Source organism: Haliaeetus albicilla, chromosome 8 (genome assembly GCF_947461875.1).
Source record: "Haliaeetus albicilla chromosome 8, bHalAlb1.1, whole genome shotgun sequence".
In the NCBI taxonomy this organism is placed as follows: domain Eukaryota; kingdom Metazoa; phylum Chordata; class Aves; order Accipitriformes; family Accipitridae; genus Haliaeetus; species Haliaeetus albicilla.
Genome location: NC_091490.1, coordinates 32,947,383 through 32,967,682, shown reverse-complemented (window position 1 = coordinate 32,967,682; position 20,300 = coordinate 32,947,383). Strand labels below are relative to the sequence as shown.

General features: G+C 47.5%; 1 protein-coding gene across 1 annotated transcript in view; it reads left to right on the top strand.

The window, feature by feature from the left end:
- The window catches only part of LAMC1 (laminin subunit gamma 1), a 71,134-nt gene extending 56,056 nt beyond the window's left edge, over positions 1-15,078 (top strand). Inside the window, exons 14-28 of the mRNA XM_069789603.1 lie at positions 161-406; positions 750-903; positions 1,348-1,490; positions 2,213-2,391; positions 2,552-2,708; positions 4,920-5,125; positions 5,544-5,623; positions 7,177-7,314; positions 7,507-7,651; positions 9,417-9,566; positions 9,960-10,074; positions 10,444-10,643; positions 10,874-11,032; positions 11,569-11,668; positions 12,084-15,078. Coding sequence (XP_069645704.1) covers positions 161-406; positions 750-903; positions 1,348-1,490; positions 2,213-2,391; positions 2,552-2,708; positions 4,920-5,125; positions 5,544-5,623; positions 7,177-7,314; positions 7,507-7,651; positions 9,417-9,566; positions 9,960-10,074; positions 10,444-10,643; positions 10,874-11,032; positions 11,569-11,668; positions 12,084-12,340 — 2,429 coding nt within the window. The 3' untranslated portion in view covers positions 12,341-15,078. The remainder of the gene's footprint in view (positions 1-160; positions 407-749; positions 904-1,347; positions 1,491-2,212; positions 2,392-2,551; positions 2,709-4,919; positions 5,126-5,543; positions 5,624-7,176; positions 7,315-7,506; positions 7,652-9,416; positions 9,567-9,959; positions 10,075-10,443; positions 10,644-10,873; positions 11,033-11,568; positions 11,669-12,083) is intronic.
- The last annotated feature ends 5,222 nt before the right edge of the window (positions 15,079-20,300 follow it).

The following is a 20,300-nucleotide window of genomic DNA, read 5'->3' as shown; positions in this document are numbered from 1 at the left end:
GATTTGTGCATGGTTTCGTGCACCTTTCTGGCCACAACAGAAGGATAAAAAGGGAGGAAGCTGGAGTGCTTACTTTTCAGAAGGGACTGCAAAGAGGGTCCGGGTGAGACGGCAGCAAAGGGCATTCTGCTGCAGCACGTGTGTTTCTTTCGCATCCCAGGCAAGAGGTGTGAGCTGTGTGATGATGCCTATTTTGGAGACCCACTGGGCGAAAACGGTGCTGTGAGGCCTTGTCGCCTCTGCCAGTGCAACGACAACATCGATCCCAATGCCGTGGGGAACTGTGACCGCCAGACAGGCGAGTGCCTCAAGTGCATCTACAACACCGCTGGCTTCTACTGCGACCGCTGCAAAGACGGCTTCTTTGGGAACCCCCTGGCCCCTGATCCTGCTGACAAGTGCAAAGGTGAGAGCCGGTTCCTCTTGCATTTAAAAATGGGTTTGTCCCCAAGAGCTGCTGTTTTGTGATGTGTTGTTAGGACACAGTGTCAGGCTGTTGTTCGTGCCTGTCAGCAGCAATGTGTGGCTTTATCCTGGTTCGGTGGTTCTAGCTTGCTAAAATGCTTATGTTTGTGGGTGCTTACTGCCATCAAAGCAAAAACATTGTGTGGTGTGGGGGCTGGGTTGCCATGTGTTTTTGATCTAGGCCCATTTGATCTAGTTTTGATCTAGGACAGGCTAGCAGGGTACCAACACAACAAGGGACTCCTAACTTTCTGCATATCTCTCCATCCCTTTTATTTTTGCAGCTTGTCACTGCAATCCCTATGGCACTGTGAATCAGCAGACGAGTTGTAATCAAGTGACCGGGCAGTGTAAGTGCCTGTCTCACGTCACCGGGAGGGACTGCAGTGCCTGTGAGCCTGGCTTCTTCAACCTCCAGAGCGGACGTGGCTGTGAGAGGTGATGTTTGCCTTTGCCTGGGGCAAAGAGCCTGGTTTTGGGGCGTCTGTGCTTACCTTGTGCAGGAATGTGATGTTTGTCACAAGTAACTGGTGTGCCTCCATGCCCCTATGGGTGGGGAAGAGCAGCTATGAAGGCTGTACAAAAAAGCCTGACTTAAATAGCTTTATAAATAGTTTTAAATCAGGGTTTTAAATAGAAAAGTGCCACATGACTGTGTGATTGTTGGTAGCAGGGGCTCGTGGGTTCCTTTTTTAGTGCAGGCATCAAGTGACCTTGCACAGTTCAAAGGCACAGTGCCTTGCCTCCTGCATCTGCCCAGCAAGGAAAGTGACTTTTAGTAAATGGAAACATTGAGCTGTGCTCATTAGGGCTTCTTCAGAGAGGTGTTTCACCTGTGCCTCCCTTCTGTGTCACTGCCTGATGTGTGGCTGCCTCTCCCAGGTGCAACTGCCACGCACTGGGCTCCACCAACGGCCAATGCGACATCCGAACTGGGCAGTGCGAGTGCCAGCCTGGCGTTGCCGGCCAGCATTGTGACAGATGCGAGGTCAACCACTTTGGCTTTGGCTCCGAAGGCTGTAAACGTAAGTCTGAGAGGCTGGAGCGAGGCAGATGGCAAGGATGTTGCACAGCCAGCCTTGCCTTTGCTTTTCTCCTGTCTCTGGGAAGGTACTTTCACACCTCACTCTTCATCGCAGCGGAAGTTGGCACTCTTCACCATGCAGGGTGTGGACATAAATTTGATCTCTGTACAATCGCTTATCCCCTTTTTCTTTTATTATTTTTTTAAATTGGGGGTAGGAAGAACTCCAACATTTTAGATACCCACTTCTCTTAGGTGTAAATACATTCTCTGAATCTTGTCCTGCAACAGTCCTGTTTCCTAATGTTAAATCTCTCTGCACAACTGTTCTGCAAATGGCCTGAATATACAGATTCTGTCTTGAGAAGCAACAGATCTTGTAAACATGGTTGAAAAACAGGATGATCCAAACGTTCCTCCTTGATATCCCTGCCTGTGAAGAGCAGAAACGTTAACTGCAGTTGGTTACAACGAAATGGGGTAAAAAATTGTAAAGCTTTGTGGGAGAGGTAATTGCAACACTGAATACATGCAATGAATGTTGCATCCAGCTAGACAGAGTGCCCTGCACTGGGTAGAAGTGCCCCGATTGGGAGCAGGGCTCCAGCTGTGGGTTTGTGCCCTTGCAGACATTTTAGGGTATTGAGGGTATGCTCTCACCCCGTGGGTTTTAGGGTATTTCTGCCTCTTCTCCAGCCTGACTGAGGTGTAACTTCCCCGCAGCCTGTGACTGTGATCCTGAGGGTTCTCACTCCCTGCAGTGCCAGGAGAACGGCCGCTGTGAGTGCAAGGAAGGCTTTGTGGGGAGCCGCTGCGACCAGTGTGAGGAGAACTATTTCTACAACCGTTCGTGGCCAGGCTGCCAAGAGTGTCCGGCCTGTTACAGATTAGTGAAAGATAAGGTAAGGCCACAAATGCCACTGTTGGTACCACTGGAGACAGTGGCATGTGCCTGCTTGTGCAGCAGCTTTTATGCCTGTGGCTGTCTGATGCTTGTTGAAAGCAGAGAGGTGCAATGTGCTTTGCTGTGTCTCATAGCTGTGCTCTGTCCCTCTCACGTAGGTGGCAGAGCAACGAGAGAGGTTGCAGGAGCTGGAAAATCTTATAGCAAATCTTGGTACAGGAGAAGAAACTGTAACTGATCAAGCCTTTGAAGAGAGATTGAAGCAGGCAGAAAGAGATGTTATGGAGTTGCTCCAGGAAGCACAAAACAGCAAAGGTGAATTGACCTGATCAGACATGGACCAATGTGAAATGAACTCTTTGCTTGATGTTCCTGTTCCCTTTGGACACAGCGTGTTTTATTTCAAGCCTATGCTGTGCGTTAGGATAGACAGCTATTTCAGATAGCACTGAGACAGTGTATGTTGTTATCAAAACAACGGTGGCTGTGCTTTTATCCCGGCTGTTCTCCTAGTGGTCACTGTTGTACATGCAAAGTAAAGATCTGCCTCTAGCTCTGTACAAATGCAAGTGTTTTATGTGTTATCCTCTTCTCCACATGCGAAGGAGGTTTTTACTTGTTAAACAAGCAGGAGGCTTTCCAACATACTTACTTATGCTTATAAATTTGCTCAGACATCTTGGGATAAAGCAGTTCTTGTTGGGATATCATCAGCGATCAGAATGAAGGCTTCAAAATCCTGCTGGCAGGCTTAATTATGCTGCCATAAAGCATATAATGTTCTGAAAAGTGCTGTTGTGGAGACTTGTAGCTATTTTTCCTGTTAAACTCTGCTTCAGATTGATCCTTGTACTGTTGCCTCTGCCATAGGATGTCTGTGAGCAGGACATTAAGCAATGTGGCAGTGGTTTGTCCTTAGGGTCTTTTTAATATATAAGCTGATGTGTGTTTTGGAGAAGAGCAACTTGAAGAAGACTATTGACTTTGCAGTAAAAGATGTTCCCCTGGGAGTTGGTTCAGTGATTTTAGCCCACTTTGGAAAAATCTGTCCCCTTCTGCATGAAGCTGGGAAAAAGCTGACACACATCTAATGCTTGCATTTGCTTGGAAAGATTCCTGCCAGTGGGAATGATCGGTGAAGCTCTTCTCAGTTTTAGCTAAGGTAGCTTTACACTGCTTACTTGCCATCCATGCCTAGGTAATAGTCCCACATAGGGGGGTAGGAGGCTGGGGTTTGGAGAAAGGTGAGGGAATGGATTGGGTTTTGTAGTGGTATTTTTCATCTTTCTTTCCACCTCTTAGAACCATAGAATCATTCAAGTTGGAAAAGACCCTTAAGATAATCAAGTCCAGCTGTAAACCTAACACTGCCAAGTCCACCACTAAACCATGTCCCTAAGTGCCACATCTACATGTCTTTTAAATACCTCCAGGGATGGTGACTCAAACAGTTCCCTGGGCAGCCTGTTCCAATGCTTGACAACCCTTTGGGTGAAGAAATTTTTCCTAATATCCAACCTAAACTTCCCGTGGCACAACTTGAGGCCATTTCCTCTTGTCCTGTTGCTTGCTACTTGGGAGTAGAGATGGACACCCATCTTGCTACAACCTCCTTTCAGGTAGTTGTAGAGAGCAATAAGGTCTCCCCTGAGCCTCCTTTTTTCTAGGCTAAACAACCCCAGTTCCCTCAGCTGCTCCTCCTAAGACTTGTGCTCTAGACCCTTTACCAGCTTCGTTGCTCTTCCCTAATGAAGAAGCAAGTTAAATGCAAAAATAACTACCCTTGCAAAAATCTGTGCACACCTGTAGCACTTATTTGTGTTTTTCTACTTGATACATAGTTTGTAGTATGTTTTTGAAATGTGTCAAATGTTCATGTTCAATACTTAAAATTTTCTGCAAGGTTAAGGCAATGTATTTGGGAAAAATCTTAATTTTGGAGACCTGCAGGCTTCTGCTTCTACTTCATCTCTTAATAATGCTCTTGCCTTTTCAAAAGTAATTGTCCCTGGTCATGAGATACATATCTATGCTTTTATGGCTCTATTATAATAATATATAATTAATATATAATTATGTGGGGAGTTAGCTGGTGGTCCAAAAATTTGGGGAAGTTTGCAGGGCTCAAGTCCTACACATTGGAGAACCAAGGCTCTATCCCACCAGCTTTTGTCAGAGAATTCACAAAGCAGATGTTTCGTACCTCTTGAGCAGCTCTGTTGTTTTCTTAAGTCAATGATAGAGGTGAAACATGATTCTGAACACAAAATCCACTATCAGAGTCAGTTCCAACACCCAGCAGGATTGTCTTATCAGTAGTTAATGACTTTTCATTTCTCATATTTGGTGCACATTCTGATGATGGCTTTGATCTCAAGCTGACTGACTTATGAAACAGCTTTGCTGGTCCCCTTTCAGTAGGGGATTAACCTACCAACGTGTTGCTTGCAGTGGTAAGCTGCTGCTCCGGCTTCTCTTCCTGCTGTAATTAATTTTGCTGCCTGTCTCTTATATCATGTTTTTCAGATGTAGATCAAGGCCTCATGGATCGTCTCAAAGACATCAACAGCACACTAGTGAGTCAGCTCAACAGGCTGAGGAACATCCAGGGCACAGTGCGGGAGACAGAGAACCTGGCGGAGCAAGCCCGGTTGCGGGTGGAGGACACGGAGGATCTGATCAGCTTAGCTTCCGATATGCTTGAGAAGGCAAAGATGGCAGCTGACAACGTGGTGAGTGTGCTGCAGGATCCCACATGGTTAGGAGCGGAGAGGGCCTTTCCTTTCTCTGCCCTATGGTGTGTTTCTTTGCTTGTTCTCTCTCTCATATAGCAAATTTGCTATGGAAATATCTTCTCCCCTACCCAAGATCATGGGAGAAAAATAAAGGAAGATCACCAGTGTCTGTCATAGATTGTATCTTAGCCCCTGCTCAAACCAAAGTAAGAACCCCTAAATAAATACCAGTACTTTTGTTTTTAAGGGATAATCAGTGGTGGAAACTGCATGAGCTGAAGAAAAAAATACAGATAAATCAGACATAGGTTAGACACATCTCAGACATTTAGATCATGACAGTAAATATTTAAAGCAAAGATGAATAAAAGATGAAAGAAGAGCTTTAAGATTTTTTTCTTTCTTTTTTTTCCAGTCCATTACACCTCCAGAGTCAAGCAGGGACCCTAACAACATGACTCTATTGGCAGAAGAGGCCCGTAAGCTGGCTGAAAGGTAGGCTGTGGCAAGACATGCTCCTCACAGCCCACATCAGGACCCTGCTCTTCCCTACAAGGGGGAAGCAAAATTTCATTTGCTTGATACGAAACATATGCCCTTTGCTGAGTAAGAGTCTGTCAGTGGGTGCATGCCTATGTATCATTGAGGGCAAACACTAGACATGTGAAGGAGGGACATGTACAACCATAGCGGTGCCTTTCCGCTGTTCTTGTGGGCACTGCTGGAGTGATGCCTGGGTTGCAGAGATGGTCTTAAACAGTATCTTCCATTGCGAATTTTTGGCATCTTCCACATGCAAATCTGGGTGAAGGAAGGAAAAGTAAGAGAAAATTTGGCAGTGAGGATTGTGGTGGGTTGACCCTGGCTGGATGCCAGGTACCCACCAAAGCTGTTCTATCACTCCCCCTCCTCAGCTGGACAGGGGAGAGAAAATAAAACAAAGGGCTTGTGGGTCGAGATAAGGACAGGGAGAGATCACTCACAAATTACAATCACGGGCAAAACAGACTCGGCTTGGGGAAAATTAACTCAATTTATTGCCAATCAACCAGAGTAAGGTAATGAGAAATAAAAACAAATCTCAGAACACCTTCCCTCCACCCCTCCCTTCTTCCCAGGCACAACTTCACTCCCGGATTCTCTACCTACCCCCCAGCAGTGCAGGGGGACTGGGAATGGGGTTTATGGTCAGTTCATCACACATTATCTCTGCTGCTTCATCCTCTTCAGGGGCAGGACTCATCACACTCTTCCCCTGCTCTGTTGTGGGGTCCCTCCCACGGGAGACAGTCCTCCATGAACTTCTCCAACATGGGTCCTTCCTATGGGCTGCAGTTCTTCACGAACTGCTCCAGCATGGTTCCCTTCCATGGCGTGCAGTCCTTCAGGAGCACACTGCTCCAGCGTGGGTCCCCCACGGGGTCACAAGTCCTGCCAGAAAACCTGCTCCGTGGGCTCCTCTCTCCACAGATCTGCAGGTCCTGCCAGGAGCCTGCTCCAACGCAGGCTTCCCATGGGGTCACAGCCTCCTTCGGGCACCCACCTGCTCCAGTGTGGGGTCCTCCATGGGCTGCAGGTAGATATCTGCTCCACTGTGGATCTCCATGGGCTGCAGGGGGACAACCTGCCTCTCCATGGTCTTCCCCATGGGCTGCAGGGGAATCTCTGCTCTGGCACCTGGAGCACCTCCTCCCCCTCCTTCTTCACTGACCTGGGGGTCTGCAGGGTTGTTTCTCTTACATGTTCTCACTCCTCTCTTGGGCTGCCGTTTCTGTGTGCCCTGCAACTTTTTTCCTTCTTAAATATGTTATCACAGAGGCATTACCACTATCGCTGATGGGCTCAGCCCTGGCCAGCGGTGGGTCCATCTTAGAGCCGGCTGGTATTGGCTCTGTTGGACATAGGGGAAGCTTCCAGCAGCTTCTTACAGAAGCCACCCCTGTAACCGCCCCCGCTACCAAAACCTTGCCACACAAGCCCAATACAAGGATGGAAACCACTGGCTGACAATTCTAATGGTGTTATCTTTCTTCTATTATCTTGTCCAGACACAAAAAAGAAGCTGATGAGATTGTTCGTATAGCCAAGGCAGCAAACGACACTTCCACAGAAGCATATCAACTGCTGCTGAAGACCTTGGCTGGGGAAAACCAAACTGCAAATGACATTGATGAGCTCAACCAGAAGTGAGTCAGTAACAGAAAATTCTTATTATTTCCTGGCTTTAAAGCAGTGCTTAAAGCTAAGATGCCTTCTGTAGTGTTGTATGCTTTGGGTTTTATGGGAGTTGTCTTTCAATTTCTTAGTCTCTCTACTCTCTTAGTAAGTTCAGATCTACAAAAACAATTGTAGCATAACTGGATCCTTGGGGTTTTTAGGTATAAGCAAGCAAAGAACATTTCTCAAGACCTGGAGAAACAGGCCAACAGGGTGCTTGCAGAGGCAGAGGAAGCTGGAAACAAAGCCCTACAGATCTACGCTAATCTCACCAGTCTGCCTACTGTGGATTCCATGAGGCTAGAGGTACGTGCAGAAAGCATCATGCTGTTGTGGTTTAACCCCAGCCAGTAGCTAAGCACCATGCAGCCAGTCGCTCGCTTCCCCCTCAAAGTGGGATGGGGGAGAGAATTGGAAGGAAAAAGGTAAAACTAGTGGGTTGAGATAAGAACAGTTTAATAGAACAGAAAGGAAGAAACTAATAATGATAATAATAACAATAATAAAATGACAATAATAATAAAAGGATTGGAATATACAAAACAAGTGATGCACAATGCAGTTGCTTGCCACTCACCAACTGACGTCTGGTTAGTTCCTGAGCAGTGATCACCCCACTAGCCAACTCCCCCCAGTTTATATACTGGGCATGATGTCACAAGGTATGGAATATCCCTTTGGCAACTTTGTGTCAGCTGCCCTGGCTGTGTCACCTCACAACTTCTTGTGCCCCTCCAGCCTTCTTGCTGGCTAGGCATAAGAAACTGAAAAATCCTTGACTTTAGACTAAACACTACTTAACACATGTTTTCAGTTGTTGCTATCAACATAATTCTTATACTAAATCCAAGACACAACACTATACCAGCTACTAGAAGGAAAATCAACTCTATCCCAGCCAAACCAGGACACATGCACAGCATTTTCTAAAGATCAATGAGGACAAGCATTATATCAGGTTGCTGACATACCTTGTATGCTCTGCTCATGTTTCTCCGCCTAAGAACAGTCTGTGGAATTTTTGTCCATCTAGGCATAATCTAGACTTGTGCATTTCAGCTTTTATGCAGGAGACTTGCATGCAGGAAACTACATAGGTAAACTGCCACCTCCCCCAATCTCTGAAGGACAAAAACCTGAGTGAAATGTTTGCCAAATATCTTGGCTTGGACACAGAAGTGCAAAAATTTCAGTTCCCTCTGAAGCCTGCAGAACTGCTCCCTCTCCTGTCATGGTTTAACCCCAGCCAGCAACTCAGCACCACACAGCTGCTTTCTCACTTGTCCCCACTCCCAGTGAGATGGGGAGGAGAATCGGGGGGAAAAAAGTAAAACTCGTGGGTTGAGATAAAAACAGTTTAAACTAAAATATAACAACAACAATAGTAATAATGAAATGTAATAATAATTGTAACGAAAAGGAATATAACAGAAACAGAGAGAAATAAAACCCAAGAAGATAAGTGGTGCACAGTGTAATTGCTCACCACCCACTGACCGATGCCAAAGCAGCAATCCAGCTCCCACCCTGGCCGACTTCCCCCATTTTATATACTGGGCATGACGTTACACGGTATGGAATACCCCTTTGGCCGGTTTGGGTCGGCTGTCCTGGCTGTGTCCCCTCCCAACTCCTTGTGCCCCTCCAGTCTTCTTGCTGTCTGGGCATGAGAAGCTGAAAAAATACTTGACTTAGTTGTTGCTAAGTAGTGTTTATACTGAAAACATCAGTGTGTTATCAACATTCTTCTCATCCTAAATCCAAACCATAACACTATACCAGCTACTAGAAAGAAAATTAACTATCCCAGCCGAAACCAGGACACCCGTACTCACTGTAGTGCAGTAGATTTTCTTGCACACGAAACTGTTTGCAACCTCTGTCTTTCATTGCACTGACCCTCATGGTATTCAGAGCTTTGAAGGCAAAGTTATAACTGTAGTTGTAAGAGATGGGAACCCTTCATAGCTTCTGTGTGTTTTACCGTTAGAAACTATACCGTGTTTTGCCACCTGTTCAGAAATTCTTTAACGTTTAGGAATCTGTGTTTGTTTCTGATTTCCACCTGCAGAATGAAGCAAATAAGATCAAGAAGGAAGCGGAGGAGTTAGATCAGCTAATTGCCAGGAAGCTGAAAGATTATGAGGACTTGAGAGAAGACATGAAAGGAAAGGAGCTAGAAGTAAAGAACCTCTTGGAGAAAGGGAAGACGGAGCAGCAGGTCAGTTCTGTTTTGTGCAGGCTTTTGTTTCCTGGAAAAAAACATGGAAAACAAGTAACTGGCAAGATATGAAAGATTTGGTCTTATTTAGTCTTAGTGCTGCTTGTTACTTACAAGAATACTGAAGAATGGTTCCTGAAAGGAGGTCCTAAAAGCAATGGCATTGAGTTTCTATAGGAGAATAGGGGATGTTTCCCAGGTGTGGTGTCTTTACCATGTTCAGAACAGTATTCCAAAAGTACCTAAGTTCACCTGGTTTCAGAGGAAGCATTGCTGCTCAGGGATGAATGCTGTTCTGTATAGTGTTGGTGTTTCAGGCTGAGCAATGTTTTTTGATACATCTAGATGTCATCCTTCAAAAGGTAAGAATAGATACGTGTCATATCTCCTTAGACTGCAGACCAGCTCTTGGCTCGAGCAGATGCAGCGAAAGCCCTGGCTGAAGAAGCTGCTCGGAAGGGCAATGGCACACTGCAGGAGGCTAATACCATTCTCAGCAACCTGAAAGGTAAAGAAAAAGCACTTGCAGTGAATCCTTCGATTCCTGCGCGACAAGTCACTTGGCAGTAGGGTATCTAAGTTGAACGGGCCATGCTATTGCCAGTACCTGGGTGTTGGGTGGGTTATTTTGGCTTTTTTTTTCTTTACAGAAAAAAATAGAAGTGTTTTTAGTGACTAGAAATCTCTTTTTGTTAAAGTTCCTTATTTAGCATCAGAAGATGTGTGACAGGGAGAGCTGAAGCATATATTCCCCCACACCTGAATTTGCTCTTTGTCCCTCTAATGTCAAGATGGCAAAGCCTGGGTAGCTTGGTCAAAGAAACATCCCAAGGCTCTTCTGGAGCAAGTGATAAGAATCTGTTTTGCCCTCTCTTAGATTTTGATAAGCGGGTGAATGATAACAAGACGGCAGCTGAGGAGGCACTGAAAAAAATTCCTGCCATTACCCAGACCATTGCTGAAGCCAATAATAAGACACGCCAGGCAGAGCTGGCGCTTGGCAGTGCTGCTGCTGATGCCCGTGAAGCCAAGACTAAAGCAGATGATGCTGAGAAAATCGCAGGTTCTGTTCAGAAGGTGAGTCCTCTGCAGTTCTGAAGCCACCCCCCGCCGAGATATTTGTGTGTAGCTGCATAAACTCTTCTTCCAGTATTTTCTGGTGAGCCCCACATGCTTTTGGCTGTATTCGCTGCTAGAGAAAGCAAAATGTGGCATGATAGGAAATTGGTGCGTTCTGATGAAAACAATTTAAGGAAGTTCTGCACTTTCACCACCTTTTTCCATCCTGTTCCCCTTGTTGGCTGTAGAGTGCTGCTGCTACCAGAGCTGAAGCTGACAAGACTTTTGCTGATGTGACGGGGCTGGCCAGAGAAGTAGATGACATGATGAAGCAACTACAGGATGCAGAAAAAGAGCTGAAGCGGAAGCAGGATGATGCTGAGCAGGATATGATGATGGCAGGCATGGTAAGTAATGCTGGCAGGTAGCAGCAGTGGCAAGAAGCTGCCTTCTCCCTGCTGTCCTGGCAATGCAAGCTTTTTTCCTGCTGTCCTCTTGCAAAGACAGCACTGGGTCCAGCCAGTGTTCAGTCTCTTATAAGTTTTAAGTGGGATTGAAAACATGAGATGAGCAAAGGAGCTTCTCTGCTGGCATTAGCACCAGTTCCCTGCTGGAATTTGAGAGCCAGTTTTCTTAATGCAACACTTCTCTTTTATTTTAACTGAAACCTGACTGTAGCCCTATTGACTCTGTTGTGACTTTTCCTGCAAAATACTGCTCAGTTATCAGGAATCCCCATCCTGAAATAAACAAATCTGATTATTTGAAGGTTGTCAATCTTTGCCAGCACTGTGGTAAAGGTCTCAGTGCAGGAGTGTTATCCTGGAGAGAGGAGCCAGGGACGTGTGTGACTAACTGCTTGGGCAGACCTGGGAAGAGGAGAGGCAGCAGTTTTGTAATCCCTACAGCCTTTTTTGTGCTCTCATTATTTTATACCCTGCAGGCCTCACAAGCTGCCCAGGAGGCAGAAGACAACGCAAGAAAAGCAAAGAACTCTGTGAACAGCTTGCTTGCTGTCATTAATGACCTGCTGGATCAATTAGGTAAGACTGTCCTTAACGTGCCATGTGCCTTTGAGTGTTTTCCTGATGTGGCAGTGCTGGCAGCTGGTGTGGTGTGCTGGCTTCCCTGCCGGTGTTGTGCAAAGAATCAAATGGGTCTGTTGGCTTCTAGAAATGGGGTTTATGTGTTCTCAGCCAGGCCTTTGTTGTTTTTTTTCTTTCCTGGGGTGGCCTCAATGCTCGTTTTGCAATGTTCAGTACTGCTTTTCCGCAAGCTGAGGACTGTTTTTGAGGTACTAAAGGTGTAACTCATTTGGTTAGTCCCATTTTAAACACTGTTTCTAGTACAGAGATGGCCCAGTGGAGGTCTCAGTATGGGCTCAGCTGTGTGAGAACCCAAAACCAGAGCATCAAAAGGTTTTTTAGCGGACTTCACTATTTGGTTCTGGCTTTTCAGGGCAACTGGAGACGGTGGACTTGAACAAACTGAATGAAATTGAGGGTACCCTGAACAGTGCCAAAGACCAGATGAAAGACAGTGACCTGGACCAGAAAGTGTCTTTCCTTGAGAGAGAAGCCAGGAAGCAAGATGATGCGATACAGGCCTATAACAGGGACATTGAAGAGATCCTGAAGGACATTAGCAACCTGGAAGACATCAAGAAGACCTTGCCGTCTGGCTGTTTTAACACCCCGTCCATTGAGAAACCCTAAGGGTGCGCTGGGGGTGGGGGGTATTCTCCCAGTGAGTGGTGGAGCGGTGGTTTGGCTATGGAGTGCCTTAACACACATCACCTTCAAATCCCCAACTCTTCACTGCTCGCAGCCGCTGTTTTCTTTTCAAATCAGGATAAGTTGAAAGTGGTTTTTGTTTTTTTGATTTTTTTTTTTTAAGAGAAGCAAATTAAATATCCGTCTTTGGGCATCAAAGGGTTTTTTTATATAAGTTGTCTTCCTGAGCACTCCGCCTTTGCCCCTTTCTCAGACACAGTTTCCCTTTGATTAGTGCAAGGATGTGAGATGCTCTGGACTCTTTATACTGTGGTTCAGAAATAACCATGTGAGCTGTATACAGCAAGGCAAAACTAACCCTACTTTCTCTCCTCTCCTCTCTTCCCCTCGACTGTAAAATCCTTGGTCCCAGAGCTCTCTGTCCCTATGAAGGAAGGGGATGGCTACCAAAGTATTACTGTAATGGCCAGTATAGCTGCACTCATTCAGATCCTTCTTCCCGACTTGTAACCCTGTGAATTTTTTTTTTTGTTAACTAGTGGCCAATCTGACAGCGTTGGTAGCCTTTGACAAAATGGCCGAAGCCTCTTTCTGAAATGCTTTCTGTGATGATGCATTGCTCTGAGAAAAACGCAGCCTCTGAGAGGAGCTCTTTGGGAAGATGGGATACTGGTGGCATGGTAGGTCTTGCCAGCCCCGTTCCTGGTCTGTGGAGAAGTTTTGGGTCCGGTCTGTAAGCAGCTACCTGCTAGGTAGTCCAGGCTGGGGAATGTGGAGGCTGGGAGCTGTGTTCCCATCTGTAGGTGTTGCTACTGAATTGCCAGAGAATCTTGGTTTTTTTAGGCTGCGAATGTCTGTTTGACAGATTAGTTTGTTCAAGCAGGAGAAGTCATGAAGAGGAGAGCTGCCATCCAGAGAGCTCTGACAGCTGTACTGGCCTTCATGCTGAATGTCTTTGGGTGGGGAAGGAGGGAGGCATGCAAGTGGAAATGAAAAGTTCTTTCTCCCCATCTTTTTCCTGAAGGAGGACAGTGGCATTTTTGTATCTCTTGGCATTGCTCTTGCCTGTTGCCTGTTTTTAAGCTGGGAGAAAAAGCTGGAATTTACCAGTGCCCTCTTTTCTTTTTGCCTACTGATCTCCCGGTCACCGTAAAGCCACCGCAGCACAGGGACTTCAGGCCAGGCTTGGGTGGCAGGTCTGCATTTCACACCGCTACTGCCACCTCCCCAGCAGGCTTCTTCCCCAGGTAGTGCCTCCCAGCTGCTTACTGGTGCTGGGTGGGAGCGGTGGGGAGCCCCTCGCTCCTCCTCCAGCCCTCCTCTGAGACGGAGAGCATCCTCTGCGGCTTCCTCCTTGCCTCCAGCCTGGCTTCCCTCCCCCTCCCTTTCCTTGAGATCCAGTATATATCTATCCTTAAACACTATGCAACTTCGTACGTTTGCGTAGCGGGGAAGAAATTATTATCTGACACACACTGGTGCTATTAATTATTTCAAATTTATATTTTTTGTGTGAATGTGATTTTTTTTTTTTCCGTTTTTTTATCATGATTATAGTGTGAGGAAGTCTCTCATGTGTGCATGTGTGTGTGTAAATATACTCAGCCATATTTCCAGAGTGGCACAGCCTGGTCTCCTCTATGTGCTTTCCCTTATAGCCGTCAAGGCGTGTGCACCATATATCGCTTCTCTTCATATTATTCCCTTAGAGCTTGGTATTTCTCCTAGCTGGGCTCCTGCTTTCTTCCCTCTTCTGTACCCTCAGCACCCATATGGGCATCAGCAATAACCACTTTGCCTGTTGGGTGGATGCTTTCTAGCCCTCCTTCCAAAGCCAGCCCTGATGCATGGTGCTCGCAGCATCCCGTTCTGTGTCCGGTGTTCCCGGGGATGTTGTGCCAGGAGGAGAGCAGGGACTGTGGCTTTGCAGCTGGGCTGTGAAGAGCTGTAGTGCTGTTGGGAGACAGGACCCAGTGTTGAGGTAGTTGGAGGGCTGGATTTGGGGATGTCTTGATACCACTGTGCAAGGCAGGAGGCTTGGTGCACCCTCGGGAACTGCGCTGCTGGGCAGGGGCTGTACCCGGCAAACCCCACATTGCTCTTGTACCCCTTCTCTTAGAGATTCTTACAATTTACCAGCTTGGGATTTCCCCCTGCCTGCAGACATAGCTAATACATGGAGGAGAGCTTACCTGTGCTTGCCCACGTGCGTGGGACTTTGAGGTCAGTGTCTTGGCCGGCTGCTCTGGTCAGATGGCTGGCTGTAACCACGTCACCTCTCTGCCAAGGCTGTGAGAAGAGCAGATGCGAAGATGCGTGCGTGCCCTGGCTGACCTCAGGCCTAAGGTTTCCCGCTTTTTTTTTTTAAGCTGTTTTTAACAGAATTTTATTTTTAAATAAAAAAAAATCTTTATAAGCAATCTCTTAATCACTACTGCATTACAGCCATTATTCATTGTATAAGTCCAGTTATTTCTTTACGTAATGTGATGATGCAACAGCTGCTGGTGGAGTGCCGGGTGTCACGGGCAACAAGTGACAGTCCCTTCATGACCTTATTCCTGACTGTGGCCCCCTCAGTATGTGCCTTCACTCCAGCTTTTTGCCTTAATCTGTGGTCTTGCTGTCTGGGGCGGTGAACAAAATGCAACACTTGCAGTTTTTATGTATAAAACAGTATTTCTTATTTATAATAAAGTCTGAATATTTGTAACCCCTTATACCTTGCCATTCTTTTGAGTATTGCTTTTGGGGGGAGGGGAGGGGGAGGGCACTGGGGAGAGCTGTTGATGGGCATGTGTCTCAGCTCTAAGATTCACCCCTTGCTTAATTAATCAGATTACCTGGATTGGGGTGGGAAAAAGGGAAAAGTAATTTGGAAATTTGTGTGGTGGGCTGCAGATGGCTGTAGTGATTATGATTTCTCCCTGTGTCCACTGCTCCATTGCTGTGGCTACAATGAATTTTATGCTGCTGACTTTCCAGGCCTTAAAAAATAAGATTATGTTGTTGGTGCTGATGCTATTGGAGCTGTACTGTCCTGGAAAGCCCTGGGGAATTGGGGGGGGGGGAGGAGGGGGGCAGTGTTTCTTTACAATGTAAAGGTAGAATCCTTTCTGCTTTCAGCTGAACATAGAAAAGGATGGGGCTCCTAGGAAGAAAAACAAAACCCCTAAGTAAAGAAGCTGAAATTTCTCTACTGGGAACTGCCATAAGTCTGGGTACTCTGGTGTTCTGTGGGTCCTGTCTGCCAGAGCCCTGGATAAATCTTATTCCTGAACTAAGCAAGTTTTTAATGTCAGGACAGATAACTGATAACAGACTGGGCAGTTCTGCAATCACACCCATCTTACAGCTGCAGACTGGATTTCTTTTATTTTTCTCAGCAGAGGGAAACGCACATCTCATTAACTTGCATCAGAGCTAATCCCTTCTCAATTGGTAAGTTCGTTATTTCTTTTATTTCAGTTTGTCTAGCTTCAGCTTTTTGTTCTTCAACCATAACTGCCACTAATACATTTGTTTTCTAAAAATTTTTTTTTTTGGCCAACATTGCTGTTGAGCAAATCCCAGCTGGTAAAATCTGTCTGATGTTTTCAGCTGGGCTGTAGGTAGCAGTTGGGGAGCAGGGAATTGTGTGGTGGGATGGTGTTGACTTTGCATGGGCTGTAGCTTGATGTGGAGCCTCCTACCATTTTTGAGCTAAAATTTTCAGCTTAGGAAGCAAGTCTGTGCCCTTCATTTTATCTTCAGGTCACACAGTATCAGTGCTTGTCCTGTGGAGCCTGAGTAAAATCCCTAATTAAGGTGAAGCTATATAAAAAAACAGGAGTTTTTTGAGGGCAACCTGTGCTATCTGCCGCAGGGAAGAGCACGCTCAAGGGAGCGTAAGGACTGCTTCCAGGTCACTAAAGTATTACACTGACATTTTGAAGTCCAGGTAGAAACACCCTCCTCAGATGTTCTCTGCTCAGCATGGGCTGAGCTTGGAAGAGAAGAGACCTTGCTGAGGAGTGGCCAAGCCATGCTCTGGTGGCTTTTTTTCCCTCCTCTAATTCCCTGTGGTTTTTCTGACTGTCCAAGTTCAAGCTCTGTCATCTCTCGTGCGCTCTCTGAAGATGTGAGAGGCTGGTAGGGGGCAAGGGAGGGGCGTGGATGGAATGGCACTGGTCGGTCATCAGCCGGGGTCTTTGCAGCTGGGTAAAAATCATTGGGGTGCTTCTCCCAGCAGGGTGGGAGAAGAGAGTGGCTCGAGGACCGGGGCTTGGGGGCTTCATGGGCTGCTCTGGGGAGGCTGAAGTTCAGGGGACCTAACCTCGCGGTGCTGCTGAGCCAGGTTCTTTTGCTGCCTGGGAGAATGAGGTATTGGCAGGAATTAGGGAGTGCTGGAGCGACTGCCTGGAGGAGGCAGCTCTAGTGTGCCTGCGTGGATCTGAGGAAGGGGAAGAGGATGTACAGCTGTCGCGCCGAACTGGCGGTGTCCTGTGCTCTCCATCTTGGACCACGTTCTTGGTTAGTTCATCCTTCTAGTTAGCTGCCAGACCAATACCTTCAGTGTGCCCCCATCTGAGATACAGCAGGAATACCTTTAAAAAAAAAAAAAAAAAAAAAAAGTCCCACCGAGGTCCCCATTGAAGCCCAGCAGCCACTGCTGTGGGGCACGCAGGTGGAGAGGGGAAGGCGGTGGGACAGCACAGCCGCCTTCCCTCGTCTGTCTGTCTGTCTCACCCCCTGGCTGGTACGGGCAGGGCACAGGCAAGGCAAGGCCAGACACGATGGCACTTCCTTGCTGTGCCGCCGCCACAGCCGCCCTGCCCTGCTTGCTCACCGCCGTCACTGCTGTGACCCCCAGTGTGCTGCTGCCTGCCTGCTCTCCTGCCTGCATCTGCCTGAATGATCCCCTCTGCTCTGGGTGGCCCTGGCTGACACCAGGAGTTTGGCCACCCCTCAACAAGGGCTGCCCCTGGCTGTCTTAACTGCACCTCTAGACGCACCGAAAACAGCCGTAAAACCAAAACATGCTGGCACGGGGAAGGCGGCTCAGTGTGCTGGCTCTAAGCCTGCTTTGAGAAGCCCAGGGCACCCATCTGGCAGAGGAGAGGCCGAAGTCCAGGCTTTATCGCTGCGCCATGTGTTTGGCGATACCAGCGGAGCAGGATTCCTGATTTTCCACACCGAGGAAGTCCCAGGTGACAGGATAAAGGTGTGCTGCCGGACTAGAGGAGAAACTCCTCAGGCTCGAAGCGGCTCGCGGTGAGCGGGTGCATGTGCACAGTGGCAAGGACAGTGGGCAAGCAAACAGAAAATAGCCTGAGATAAACCACTTTTTGACAAACCCTGATGAAGAAGTGAGACTGCCTACAGAAGCAGCCCAGGGCTGGAGTTACAGGAGGATGTTGCAGCTCAAAGTCCCTTGTGGAGGGAGGTTTTAGGGGTGCCAGGGTTGAGCTGGGCTGCAAGGACATGTACAACATCCCGGTGTCATTTATCTGTCACAAGCCGCCAAAATGGGTTCTCTCCCTTGGTTACATCAATAAAACTGTTACTTTGGGGCTTCACACATCCATCACTTGCCACTGGCAACCATCAGCAAAATTCAGATTATTAGCGGATTAGTTCTGCCATGGCCGTGTCCTCAAGGACTGATAAACTTGCCAGCCGCTGCAGTGGTCTCCCTGCAGGAGCAGCTTTCTTAGCTCTGTTATGAAGAATGAGCATAAGACATCTTCAGAAGGACTCTTATGTTGCAGATTAAAAGACCCGGGTTCTCCAGTGAAGAAATACTGTTTCATTGGAGTGTCTGATGAGCACCGCTACTCTTCATGCCTCCCATCGCTTACACTTACACTAACTCTAAAAGGTAACATTTCTGTTAACCGTGTTTATGAGAGACCCTTTTCTAAAGGGTGCTGCTGTAGTGATGGGTTATGGTGGGCAACATTTGCTCTGTGCAGGGTGGTGGGCATCTGTATGTCGGTGTGTTTAGGAAATCAGGGCCCCAGAGAGTACATTTTGGTCGTCTCATGGCACACATTCATGTGGTTTTCAGAGGTGATCTTGAAGGATGGTGGGGGATGACGAGGTAAGAGTAACCTAAGTAAATATGCAGAAATGACTGGAGAGAGAGCTGTGTCAGTGCCTTGTTTGCAGAAGTGAAGTAAGAGGTGGGGTGATAATGGTGAAATAGAAGGGATAACACAGAGGAGCCAGACAAGGGAAAAGCTTCCTGATGGTGAGAGCCGGTCTTCCAAGAGAGAAATCAGCCAAGGACTTGGGCTGGGCAAGGTCCAAGGGAACTGCTGTACTGACACCGCTGCTGGAGGTGAGTTTCTTGAGCAGAGGGGTGTCAGTGGGTAGCAAGGACGCAGCAGAGGTGTTTGGGGCAAGTGATGTACTTCAGAGCAAAAGGGATGAAGTGTGTTTCATTAGAGGAATAAGTAGACCCTAAGGACTGCTAAATCAGTGGGAATACCATAAGTGGTTTTGTCTTGCTTCTTAAAAGAAAAATAACAATAATAAAAAAAAATAAATCAGATAAGACAGCCTTGGGTGCCAAAACCCAACATGTCACCAGCGTGTTCATGAAGCTGGGTTCCTTGCTGTGAACTATGTGAAGACCCAGCATGTGAAATTAAAAGGAAACAGACTGTTTACAAAAGAGTTGACTCACTCAGTGGAGACAGGTAAGCTTGGCAAAGGGAGGTGCAAAGATGTGGTGAATTTGGGCTGGTTGTGCCCATGACATCACCAGGAGCCGTGGAGGAAAGCCCTCTGAGTCAGCTCCAGGTGCAGGAGTGTCTGGAGGCTGTTGGGCAGCGTAACAGGCTCAGATAAGGACCTAAATGTTAATCACCCTGGGTTTGTTAGCTCTGAAACAAGCAGTGTGTCAGCACTGTTGGGTTGAGTTTCACTCCCTAATGCAGAAGGTGACCTGAAAGGCAACTTGTGTCTTAGACTGGGGGCAAATCTGTTAGGTGTCTTCATTCCATCTAAAGATGCTCATGGACCACTCATGGTCACTTGTGACAGTAGGTGTCTCATGACAGTAAGTAGGGGAGATGCTGTGATGCAGCACAAGGGACCATCCTTCCTTGTGATCCTCTGGTGGACTGCTTTTGCAGGTCAGGTAAGTGTACTGGCATCTCACCCTGATGTATGCAGGACTAGGAGGAGCCGTGCCTCCAGATTTCTCTCTTCCCTGTAGAAGTGGTCATGTCCTTCTCCAAGGCAAAGCTGAGGAGCAAGGTGGAATTGGCCTTTGTGTCTTACGTGGCTCGTTGGCTACCCTTGAGACCAAAATGCTAATGGACCTGGGCCTGTGGAGCCTTGCATTCTCATCCTGGCTCCATCAGTGACCTCAGGCAAGCCTTTTCCCCTCTCTGTGTCCACTCCTCATCCTCTTTCTAGCATGAAAGTTGTACTGGGTCAGGCCAAGGACCCCTGTAACCTCATTTTCTACATCGGGAGCAAAAGCAAACGTGTGTGATGATTCCTGGTCTCCACCCCATTTCCAGGTCTGAGGATTTCCTGAACCTGACGCTTGTCTGGTAAATCCTGATAGAACTGCTTTCTGAGTACGTGTCTAAGCTGTTCTCAGGGTCTTTTTGCATCCCCAGCAGCCCTCGGCTGTGAGTCCCGCTAGTCATCTCTTTTGGCTGCTTTTGAGCCCTGCTCTTGGGGGTTGGTTGGCTGGACCTGGCTTGTGAGCAGGCAGTCCCTGCCCACCTTCCCCAGGCTTCCTGTGAGCTCATCGTGTTTCATGTAGCTCCCTGCAAGCCGCCTGCATGCCCGGGCAGCCCGGCTCTCCTCGGCCAGCACCGGTGCCCTGCCCGTGGAGGGAGCGACAGCGGGTGGGATGGAGCTGGGCGAGTGGGACTGGCAGGAGGGGCGTCTGCAGGGGTTGTGGCTACGTTTTCTTTTCCCCTGTGAGCTAGCACCCCTA